The sequence below is a fragment of the Botrytis fragariae genome (assembly GCF_013461495.1).
Source record: "Botrytis fragariae strain BVB16 chromosome Unknown tig00000054, whole genome shotgun sequence".
Classification (NCBI taxonomy): Eukaryota; Fungi; Ascomycota; class Leotiomycetes; order Helotiales; family Sclerotiniaceae; genus Botrytis; species Botrytis fragariae.
In genome coordinates, this window is record NW_023500993.1 from 1,840,179 (window position 1) to 1,852,421 (window position 12,243).

General features: G+C 42.6%; 2 protein-coding genes across 2 annotated transcripts; one reads left to right on the forward strand and one right to left on the reverse strand.

The window, feature by feature from the left end:
- Positions 1-3,682: 3,682 nt before the first annotated feature.
- On the forward strand, positions 3,683-6,911 carry Bfra_005320 (putative c6 transcription factor protein; the record flags this gene model as incomplete). The annotated part of the gene is made up of 5 exons (XM_037335704.1): positions 3,683-3,875; positions 4,004-4,757; positions 4,890-5,507; positions 5,605-5,989; positions 6,036-6,911. The coding sequence occupies 5 exons, from the start codon at positions 3,683-3,685 to the stop codon at positions 6,909-6,911; spliced, it is 2,826 nt and encodes a 941-aa protein (XP_037192799.1).
- A 1,758-nt stretch (positions 6,912-8,669) lies between these two features.
- Positions 8,670-11,898, reverse strand: Bfra_005321 (putative white collar protein; the record flags this gene model as incomplete). The annotated part of the gene is made up of 5 exons (XM_037335705.1): positions 8,670-9,663; positions 9,713-9,863; positions 9,912-10,726; positions 10,781-11,151; positions 11,680-11,898. The coding sequence occupies 5 exons, from the start codon at positions 11,896-11,898 to the stop codon at positions 8,670-8,672; spliced, it is 2,550 nt and encodes an 849-aa protein (XP_037192800.1).
- Positions 11,899-12,243: the final 345 nt, after the last annotated feature.

Here is a 12,243-nt window from a genome sequence, read left to right on the forward strand (position 1 = left end):
GAAGATAGATTCTTTTAAGTTTAAATAGTAGTAGCGATCATATGAGAGTGTAAAGTTACTACCAAGGTATATTTCCTGCTAACCCATCATACTATACTATGTAGAGCGTGGGTAGTGAAGTAAGAATCCCCGAGGGCAAATCTGACAGACCAATTGATGAGAATGAAAATGAGCATGTGTGTAAGAGATTTACACTTATTGTGGTTTTCTGACAGCCAGACCCAAATAAAAGAAGGATTGCATTGAATGGATCTCTTCTCACTTACTGTATTGTATGTACATTGTACATCTTTTCTGTCTTTCTTTCTTTCTTCCTCTCTTCCTTACCTGACCAAGACGAAAAGCAAAAACGATAATCCATGAACCTCCTTGTCTCATATCATGGATGTGAAGGAGATGAAGCCGATGAAGCCAATGAAGCCAATGGTATATGACATTTGAGTGGTTCTGAAGCTTTGCTATTCGTAAACGTTGATGCAATTGACGAAAGAAGGGTACCAGAGTACGGAGTACGGTTAAGGTATGACGCACTCAAATGCGGCCATGCCCCTCCTTCCAACTTTGAAATTTTTCCAATTTCCAATTTTTGCCCCTCATTCGCTTTTTATGCGGGCACTAGGGAGAATCTAGAAATTCTGGGCTCATGATACCTGCGTTGTGGCTTGTGGCTTGATTTGTCGTGGGGGGATGGCGTGGAATGGCGTTGCACGATGAGGATTTGATGGTTGGAAAAAAAAAGGAAAATCTATTTGTATCTTGGAATGTGATGAATGATGTGAGCATGGCGACCTACCTAGTCCTTCCTACCTGGCTGGGTACCTGGTTAATAAGTACTCATCTATTAGATTGATAAGGATTTGGAGTTGGGCCAAAAGAGTGACATGATCACAAGAAATGACCCCTTGATGCAAGTCATCTGAAAGCGCCGTATTACTGTAACAAGGATGCCTGGGTCGAGTCGGCCTTCCAAGAGCAAAACAGGACACCACGGATGTGGTGAACGGCACATGAGATGCACAGAGAGAGTGCAAACATAAAACCAAAACAAAACATAACGAAAACATATCTCCAGCCTTATACCTAGATGCATCTCCAAGTAGAAGCGAGAAGAGATATACAGATACATACAGATACATACAGATCCGAGAATGATGGTAAGGACTGCCACGGTGGCTCGGGTGGGATTGATCAATCTCAGCAAAAGAAAGAAGAAAAAAAAGAATGTGATAAATGGGCAAATGTAACTGTGAGCATCTCTTGATCCGAATGGTTACGATTTTGATCCAGACTACCTACCTAGACTACCTACCTAGACTCCCTACCTAGGTATCTGGATCAAGTAAAGTCACCTGCCAAATGCAAGTGTGCAGAATAGGTAGCAAGCTCCACATTCACAAAATAGCCCACACACCAAAATGGATTTCCCAGTGTCTAGTATAGCCATGGATATTTGGACATCTAAATTGCAGTGGAATGTGGAAAGTATGATTGTTACATTCGAATAATACCTGATCTGATACGTGATACGTGATACGTGATACCTGATACCTAAGACCTAAGACTTAAGACCTAATACCTAATACCTAATACCTAATACCTAATACCCAATACCTAATTAAATTTGGAGGGACACATGGACTACCTGCTTACCGAGCTCCTAGGTACTCATCTGAAATTCTCATTACTTGTTGTGCAACCGATTGTGCAACTTATCTCGTCCATTATATCGTCCATCGCGTGCGAATAAGTACAATTAACCTGAGGGAATAATTTGAGTCATTCAACGTATTCACCCTCGCTAGCTTCCGCCTTGCCAAGACTGTGGAATTGCTATCACTGCCATTTCTCCTCGGACCCCTCATCAGATAATACGGAGTAACTGGAACATCCCTGAACTCACAAGGCTGGGAAAGCTAGGGAGGGAGATACGCAGTCGACACAGTACACGGCCACACGTACGAATGACAAGATTATAAATACCATAAATATCATAAATACCATACATGCCATAATCCCGCAAAGGATTCACCATCTCTCTCTCGCCCTCCCGTCACTTTTACATGACACTCTACCCCCTCAAGCCTCGCATCTGTCGGTTCCGACTTTCCGACTTTCCGACTTTCATCATTTGACTCCTAACAAGTATGCGGTATAGTCCGGTGACGGTGTAACCCAACTTGGGTTAATCGAGCGAATACGGAATTCATCCCTTCATGATCCTTGCCCATGATTACTCAATGGTTAGTGATCCCGCTCGGCGGCGGACCTCTTATCGAATGATCCCAAGTGGCTTGGCAATGATGTTCTGGCGTTTTCTTAAATCTTTCCATTTCGCCCCACTCTTCTGCACCTTTAAGCTTTTCCCGCCTTCACATATTGAGAAAGATTGAGTGTCGATCATGAACTCTTACTGCATTTGCTTCGTACTTACCGTACAGAATAGATTATTTTATTGAATTATTATCACATCAATCCATCAATCCATCAAGCAATCAAGCAAGCAAGCAAGCAAGCAATCAATCAGTGACTAGGTAGATGAATGAATCAAGTTCTCTCAATAATGAACTTCAATTGGAGGACTCGAAGAGCAAAGGGGGGAAATGCCTACCTACCTACCTACCAACCTACCTACCTACCTACCAACCGACCTACCCACCGACCTTGGTAAAGTTGTAACCTACAAAGGTAATAACTTTTAATCACTTCCTCGTTCGCTTCTCCTTCTTTCTTTTTCCACCTTCACTTCTCCATTTCTCCATCATACCTACCTTCACTCACTTCACTGGTCCCTACTACCATTTGCAGGACCCAATTATTTCAATATTTCCAATCCATTTCAATGCCCAAAAAAAAAAAAAGACCCAAAAGAGAGAAAAGCTCGGGATACCCAATTAATCAATTAATTCAATCCAATCCCATCCCATCTTTTTATGTCCGCAAGATCCGCCTTGCTTGCTTGCTTGCTTGCTTGCATATTTGGGTGAAATCATCCTTCGTTTTATTAGTCGTTATCTCATTACAGTAACGGTTTAACCATGGCACAATGGCAATTACTCCATCCATCCATTCTTTTCATTACGTCCGCATACCTTTTCCTTATATGTATGCAATAATAACAGGAAGAGGAAGAAGAAAGATCCCTTTTTTCCCCCAATGGTATGGTATTATTCAGCATGCTGGGCACTTCATGCAATTTATGCATAATAGAATTCCATCGAGTCACTAGAAGAAACGATCGACCTCGCAACTCTCTCTTGATTACTTTCTTACTTTCATACCTACCTCGTCTACATCCATACTACTCACATCCATACATCCATACATATATCCATACGTTGTCATACCTCCCAAGACCTCAATATCTGCATCTTTTGCGCTGCCAAGCGGAACATTGCTTGTCAATTGCTACTACCTTGCCTTACCCTTTCCCTATTGACTCTTCTGCTTCAGCCCAGTTTTTCCTTATATCCGAGGGCGTCAACGTCAAGACTACTCAAGAAGAATAAGAGGGGTCAATTGCCCGAGTTCCTTACCAGTACCTCATTCGGCCAGTCCGATTTGTGATTCCATTAATCGTAGCAGAATAATAGAAAGTTACAATTGATCCATCTTTTCCTTTCTCACTTTGAGAGATAGCGACTCAAGAAGTCTTTTTCGATTTTCTTTCTTTTAATTTTCAAAGATGTCAGGCACATCAACCGACAAACAGCCGCAATCGCAACCAGTTCAAGCTCAACCAAGTCAAGAAACCCCTCTCAGTCCGAATCAATCATCGCCCGACCTTGAGCCAGCAGAGGATTGGCCTGCGCCGTCATCGCAACCACGTCCCGCGCCCTTGCAAAAGAGGAGACGAGTTACAAGGGCTTGTGATGAATGTAGGAGGAAGAAAATAAAGTGTGATGGAAAGCAACCTTGTACTCATTGCACTGTATATAGTTATGGTATGATACTGTTTGTGATTTGCGTATTTTTACATCCGTCGTTGACCAATGTGCCATAACAGATTGTACATATGATCAGCCCTCAAATAGAAGAAGGAACCCAGCGCCGCAGTATGTCGAATCGTTGGAGCTTCGTCTACAGCGAGCAGAAAGCATCATTAAAGCTTATCTCCCAAACATAAATCTGAACGATCCAAACATAGATGCTGCATCATTACTACACCGACAGGTTGCGCCAACAACCCCTTCGACCACGAGCTCCATGCCAAGCGCGACCCCACAACAGCCACAGCTATCAGAAGAAGATGCGCAGTTGCGATCAATGATAGAATCTACAGGGCAACTCGATCTTGACGAACGTGGAAACTGGGACTTTCATGGTGGTTCCTCAGGAACTGTCTTCATTAGGCGTCTACGTGAACAATTTGGTAGTTTACTCGGATCTCCCAACTTGCTTCCCAAACCACCACGTGCGCAAATGCCACCCACTTTCGATTCCCCAAGATCATCTACTGATTCCCCTTATGATTCTGGTCTTCCCAACACAATGGATCTGCCTCCGCGAGAAGTGGCCATGTCTTTATGTGAAGATTCGTTGCATTGCGCTTGTTGTCTCTTACGTTTCGTTCATGAACCCAGTTTTTATGAAATGTTGAATAGGGTATACGATCTACCACCTGACAGTTTTGGTGATGAAGAGCATAAATTTCTGCCGTTATTATATATGGCTTTAGCTTTGGGTTGCATGTTCTCGTCACGGCCCTCTAATTCCACGGACCCGGATGGAAAGAAGTATAAAAGTAGTATGGATCAAGGGTGAGTGCAGTCTTTAGCGACAGTTTGCGTATAGCTCCGTAGCTTTGTCTTACCCGAACTTCATGGATGAGTACAGGCTTAGATCTTGTGCTACTTCGTCTCCAATCTATTGCAAGACTAACATCTCATTAGGTTCAAATTTTACAAAGCTGCTCGGCAAATGATGGATCTGACTGATTGTCGCGACATGACGTCTTTGCAAACAATTATATTCATGATCCTGTTCTTACAAGCAACCTCAAACTTGAGCATATGCTATTCTTACATAGGTCTTGCCCTGAGATCTGCGTTGCGCATAGGCTTACACCGTAGCCTCAGTGGCAATTTTAATCCGATTGAGCGGGAAACTAGAAAGCGAGTATTCTGGATAATACGAAAGCTTGATACCTATGTTTCTGCTATTCTGGGATTTCCTATAATGTTAAGTAGCGACGACATTGACCAAGATATGCCAATTGAGGTAGATGATGAGTACATAACTAAAGACGCCATCCTTCCTATGCCTCCTGGCAAGATGTCATTGTTCGTGGCTTCAAATGCTCATACTCGACTTATGGGCATCACAACAAAGGTTATCAAACATATCTATCCGATAAAAGGCTTGGAGCAATCTATCTCAGGAAACAGCAAGGCATCATATACCATTAGTCACTCAAAAATCCGGGAGATTGAAAAGGATCTAGCAGATTGGCTGGACATGTTGCCTATGGGACTACGTCCTGGAGGTGACGGTCCACCCGAATTAATACGGTGAGTCAAGGATACTATACTTTGGTATAGGATACGAGATTTACTTCAATGGTCCAGATCTTGGAGTGATGATGAACATTTACTAATGGCAATATAGTATACAACAACTTTTACGACTAGCATACGCGCACGTTCAAATGATGTTATATCGACCCTTTCTTCATTATGTCTCTGGAAAAGGTTGTGCTGGGAAAACCATTGATGAGCGATCATATGCATGTGCAGCTGCTGGTGTCAGTGTAGCCCGCAATATCATTCATATCACTGCGGAAATGAAGAAGCAAGGTCTATTGGTAGGGGCGTATTGGTTTACCATGTACACAACCTTCTTCTCTGTCATATCCTTGGTATACTACGTTCTTGAGAATCCCGATAAGAGTGGAGCCGCAGAGATTTTGGCAGACGCAAATGATGGAAAGGATGCTCTAATCGGTCTCGCTCAAAGAAGTATGGCCGCTGATAGATGTTCCGAAACTCTCAAGGTTAGTGCCCCATTCCACAATGTAATATTTATCTAATCCAAATTAGCCACTGTTTGAACAGTTACCAGAGAAGTTAAAAAATCGTTCCGTTTCGGCTCCATCGAAGAAGAAGAGATCAGCACCGTCATCCACCCAACCGACGCATCACAGCAGTCCCGAGATTCCAAGACCAAACTCAAGTCACTTCACTCCAATACCTCGCGCGACGACATTCCCCCAAACCCCCACCTCTCTCCAAACCAGCGGTCTCCCAATGCAAAATTTAAACAACCGCTTCCACATGAACACAGCATCCAATCCAAATCTTCGACAGGGGTTTCAAGATCTCGTATCGCCGAGTGATTTGTCCACTGCTGGCACTCCTGAAAGCACAGCTTCGACTAGTCATAGCATTCCACAATATGGTGTACAAAATCAATTCAATGCCAACAACAGTATACCATATCTCACAGGATTGATGTTCCCATCTACAGATCCTTTTGCGTATCCGAATCAACCGATGATGGAATTTGATGCGCAAATTATGAAGCAGGAGAATGATATAGATAATACAAGAGCGCAGCAAATGTACATGGGTGGTGGTGGTGGAGCAGGGACTGGAAATGGAATGTTCGATGATTTGGAGGGTCAACTTTTCGGGCCGTTGCCACCTTATATGATGCAGGCCCAACACGGTTTCGATATGTCTGGGACGGGACCTGGAGGTGGAAACGGAGGAGGGGGCGGAGGGGGCATGAGTGGGATTATGCACGGGACAAACGCGAATACAAACACTAGTGGAGCTGGGGGTACAGGATTTAATCCTCAGAATTTGGTGTATAACACTGGGATGAATTTGGACGGAATTTTCGATAATGTGGGGGGTGATGCGCGGGGAACAGGGAGTGAGTGGGGTGGAATGGGAGGCCAAGGGTTTAGGTGAGAAGGGATTTGGATGGACTTCATCGAATGAGGACATTGTTACATTCTACCAAGTTGATGGAAATCAACAGACTGCTTCATCTTCAGCGAAGAGTTTCAGTATTGCATGGCATGGATCGGCACAGACGAATTAAACGCGGAATGGGACTATGGAGGCCAAATTTTCTTTGAAAGAAAGGGCTGAGAAAGCGCAAGCGATCGTGATATGGTTCAAGATTTCTTACTTTCTCTGTCGAATGGTCGAAATTTATCAAGTGGTATATGTATGGTTTCAAAAATCCGAATTGGTAATGTGTAAATGATGCATTGTATTATACCTTGGGCGTCTGATTTTGATGGTGGTGGGAGATAGGGTAGGATAGGGGGGAGGGGCAAACACATAGGATGGGATGACATGGAATGGCACGGAATAAGATAGGATCAGCGTTATGGATATGGTTATGGATATGGTTTATGGATAGAGATATTAGGTGTTTTACAGAGGATATGGAGTTTGATTTTGTGATTGATTTTGATTTTGAATTTATTATGTGGGAATGAAATGGATCGGAAGGTTTAGAATTTGTATGGAATTTATGGAATTAAAATGAAGTGTATGGAATTTTATTCGGATGATGTTTATTTGTTCTCTTTCCCGCTTCTCTTCCCTTTGCCCTTTTTCCTTCTTTTTCTCTTCCCTTCTTCGTTTCCCTTCCGGCCCCTCTCCTTCTCGAAATCTCAATCCAATCCAATCCAATCCAATCCAGTCTAATCTACATAGTCTACTACCTAGTAAGTAAGTAGAAAGTAAGTAAGTAGAAAATAAGTAGCAAGTTAATTACTGAGATCTTTCTATATATATACACACACACGCTATACATCTAAATTCCTTTCTAAATTCCTATCTAAATTTCTATCTAAATTCCCATCTAAATTTCTATCTAGATACCTATTTATCTATTTATCTATTTATCCTTATATATATATATATATATTATTCTATTCTATTTAATTATATTGCATCACATTACATTACAAGTAGTACAAAATATTACAAAATACCACAAAACATATACACATACATACACATACATCACACTATCCAAACTCACAAATCAATCAAACACTCTCGCGTCTCAAATATCTCATATTAGAGAAATTCAATCTAACTAGACACCTAACAATGAGTCGGTGTCATACGATATCATATTATGCATACCCCAAGCAACCTAGCCAAGCGAATTTTCTAGCCATAGCCAAAGCAATAAGTGCACCATCATGCCATGTGCCAAAATTCCAACCTGATGTTAATGCCAATGTCGAAGCCAATGCCATTGTCTTCCATCCTCCTTTTGCAAGCAATCATGCAAGCTCCCTCGCTGCAATATTAAGTTTATCTTCCTTTCAACCATTTTCCTTCTGTCTTTCTTCTCCTCTTCGTCTCTTTTTCCGTATCCCATATGTTATTCCCCCCTTCGCCCTTCCTCTTCCCCCAACAAGAACTTCTCGTCTTCATAGTACATTTAATCTGACAGTATAACTAGTACAGTACGCTTAAAACACAAATTTATAACAACAGTGAGATAAGCAAAACAACACGCTAAAGTGCAACGCAATCATCTGAAAAAGAAAACCACCTCCATCTCACCGCTCATCAGCCTAAGTTGCCCAGCTAGTAGTACAGCAATAATTGAAACCTCCATGACAAAGGAAAATCACAACACGAGCAAACAATGTCAAACATCATCCGCTTGCCATCTCGATGTTTTCAGGTGATCAATCAATCAATCCTCAAAGTATAGGGACTACCACTCCTCACACTACCCTCATCATCAAGATCAACACTTTTGTGTGATCTCGGCGTCCTTGGTCGTCCCGAGGATCCATTGTGCTGGATGATAGAGAAATCCCTGATACTTCCCGCACTACTCTCTGCTTTGCTCGTAAATGGTATAGTTCTTCCAAATCTTGGATCCACAGATGGGGCGAGTCTATATCTCTTGCTGTTATGTTGTGAAGCTTCATCGTCAACGATAACGATCATCCATACACCAATTGAACCATTAGAGCCCATGAGTGGTGTACAATGAATCCATCGTGGTCGACCATCGATATCATCCTTTGTTACCCAACGTACTTTAGCAGTAACACCTCGTCCATCAGCTAGAGCTTGAGTCAACTCCTCACGAACACGATTGCTACCACCTATCTTCGCCATGAAAGGCGATTGCAAGATGCCAGGCACTCTAAGTGTCGGACTTGCAAACAAAACTCTTAAACTTGGGTATGGACGAACAAGAAGATAATTCTCATATATGCCACCAAGTTTGCCACTAATACGTCCAAGCTGTGGATTTGAATTCTCGGGACTCGTACTCTTAATATGTAATCTCGGTTTATGCCAATTTCCTTTTTGTAAATTGCTGTCAGGGTGATCCTCCTCGGTTTCTTTGTGCATTCTTCCTCCCCACTTGCGTACTGTGTCCAGCTCTTGCATGTTTAACATCTCGCTTAATTCTTGGAACTCGTCTTTTGGTGGTGGTGGTGCTGGGTAATCTTCCAGTTCCGCGTCGGGATTTGCTGCTCGTTCTGCTTCACGCTCCTGGGCAAGCTCATCTGCCGCAACAAGACGTTGAAGAGATTCTAATTCTGAGCATTCTTTGACCAAACCAGAAATATCGACCTGTGCACCAATGAAATATCGAATCGTGCCTCTGCTATCGCACAGTGGGGCACACATTAGAAGATTCATAAATGGAGATCCATCTCGTCGACTGTCATCTAATTAGCCATCATCTCCAAGCGTGTTCAAACCAAACTTACTAATTCAGGAAAGTCTCGCAATGTTCTTGACCGGCTTCAATCTTCTCTCGAATTCTCCTCACACTGAAGGGGTTTGTTTTCGGTCCTTGCAAGAATCTACAATTTCTGCCAAGAACATAGCTCATACCATACTGTGTGGTTCGATGGAATTCTGGAGTAGGGTTAGCCAAAGTCTACCATCTAGTTCATTACAACATACCCTCAGAAGCAAAAACAATAGGGTTATCCGGACGAGAAGGATCGGTCAAACAAAAGACCTCAGCTAAGCCCTCAGATGCCTCTCTCAGATGCGCTGGTAAAGTTCCAGTAATTCGTCTCTGGATCGATATACTAACGGTCTGTATATATGCCCATGTGATGTAAGCAGGGAGATCCTCTCGAACCAAAACATCGAAAGCCTTTGTAGCCTTTTCTTCTAATGCAGCGCTCATTGTCTTGGAGGCTGCAGTGGCGGTAAAATCAAAACCAGGAATTGGTTCCAGAGCTTCCGCAATCGCATTTGAATATGAAATAGCCTTGAGTGCTTTGACAGCATCTAGGTAATATATGAGTATAGGAATTGAAGAAGGTCTATGTGCGCCTAGAAAAGAAGTGAATCTCAAAAGTAGTGAAGGGTCACTGAAGATTATTCGTAAATGCTCTGTCGAAAAGAGTTGTTCTGATCTTGTCTCAAGAGAATATCGTTTACCTCCAGTCTCAGTTGCCGCCACAAGATCAAAAGATCCAGGATCAATATCTTCTTCATTCAATGGTTCCAACACTTCTCCCTCTTCTAGAACTCCTGTCTTTTGCAGTGCGGGTAGAGATGTCGCATTTGTTTGATATGACGACACGGAACCGCCTCGCGAACGCGAACGCGAACGCATTGTCGAAGGCGAGGATGTTGATTGTGGCGAATAGAGTATACTTGGCTTTGAATCTCTAGGTTCTACGCGCTCCTCTCTCTCTGGAATATCAAGGTGTTCTTGTAGATGTTCTCCAGACTCACGGTGTTCTTCGTTGTAAAGACTACTACTAGGATGCGTCAACTGACTTTGTCAAAGCAGTAGGTCAATATTTAAAACTCACCTTGACCGCAGAGGAATATCAACTTGAGCTTGTAGAATCTTTGCCGACTTGCTGGGTGCGGGTGATGCAGTTCCCCTTCTTGGAGTGCTAGGATCAAACGTTCTCTCTAATGAATGTCTTCTCGACCGACTTGCTTGTGATGGTCCTGCCAAATGAGGCCCTCCCAAACCTGGTCTATAGGGTTTGTAAAATGGTATGTCATTCACTTCTGCACCGCCTTCTTCTTCTCCTGCACTTGCTTCGTCGATTTTGGTGGGGAGCTTAAAGCCGGGATTTTTTCCATAAGTAAGTGTTCCTGTACGACGATCCGCTAAATTTTGAATGTTCATTTCTGCAGGCGCGGTAGATGTTGATTGATTAGGGTGAGGAAACTAGTTGCGGCAAGAGTGATGTCAGTTCAGCCATACAATAATATCTCGTCTCGTCTTTTTCACAAATCTCAATGGAACATCAATGACTGAACGATAATGCGCTGAATGACAAGAAATAAATACAAATGAAATTAAGTGACGCTTTGAAGCAGTTCTCTTTTCCACAATTCATAAGAATCCATCAAGTGAAGAATTAATTCTCCGATGAAAATCAATAGTATAGAATGAGTGAAATTGCGGGATGGGTAAATCAAGTCTTGGTAAATGATGGAGAAAATAAGTGATGATCATCGACATACATGGGATGTATCCTGAAGGCTGTTCCTTCTCTTCTGCTTCAAGTGTTTCCACATCGATGCAACTAGCAAAGAAGATGTCCTCCAAATTGTGCTTGATGGAGATATGTATGTACCTATGTATCTATCCCAATGGTAGAAATGAAAAAGATATGCAAAGTTGGAATTCCACCGAGAGAGAGAAAAAGACAGAAGGATTGCACAGACAGATGTGAGTAGCTTTATGACATACCAGATAGAGAATTGGAGGAGACCTTAGACGAGGGGTGCTTCCATTTCTATTTCCATTGCCAAATCCATTGCCAAATCCATTCCCGTTCCCACCAATTACAGAACTACTCCGTTCAACACCTATAATAGTCCGCACACCAGGGCCGTACGCACGACCTTTTCTTTGGAGGGGTTGTTGTGAATGTGATTGATCTCCAAATCCTGTTGATTTCGTCGACATGACGAATCCTTGGAGTATCGGGAGTCTAGGATTATTTTCTTGGGCGAAATTGAGAAATTGACGAATCAAGAGAGGGAAACTGGTATCATCCCTGTGGCGATGGAAATAGTTTAAAAAGTGGAAAGTGGAAAGTGGGAAGTGGTAAGTGGGAAAAAGATTAAAAATTAAGAAAAAGGTTTAATTCCCCAATCCGAGGGAGTGTCCGACGACGGTATCATTCCATTAATATAATGTGACCCTGGGTGGAGTTGCTTTTTTGTGTGAAATGTCGATATCCTTAAGGTTCGTAAAAAGGAATTAATGGTATGATTTCTTATTGGTTCAATTGGTATTTGAGGTGTAAAT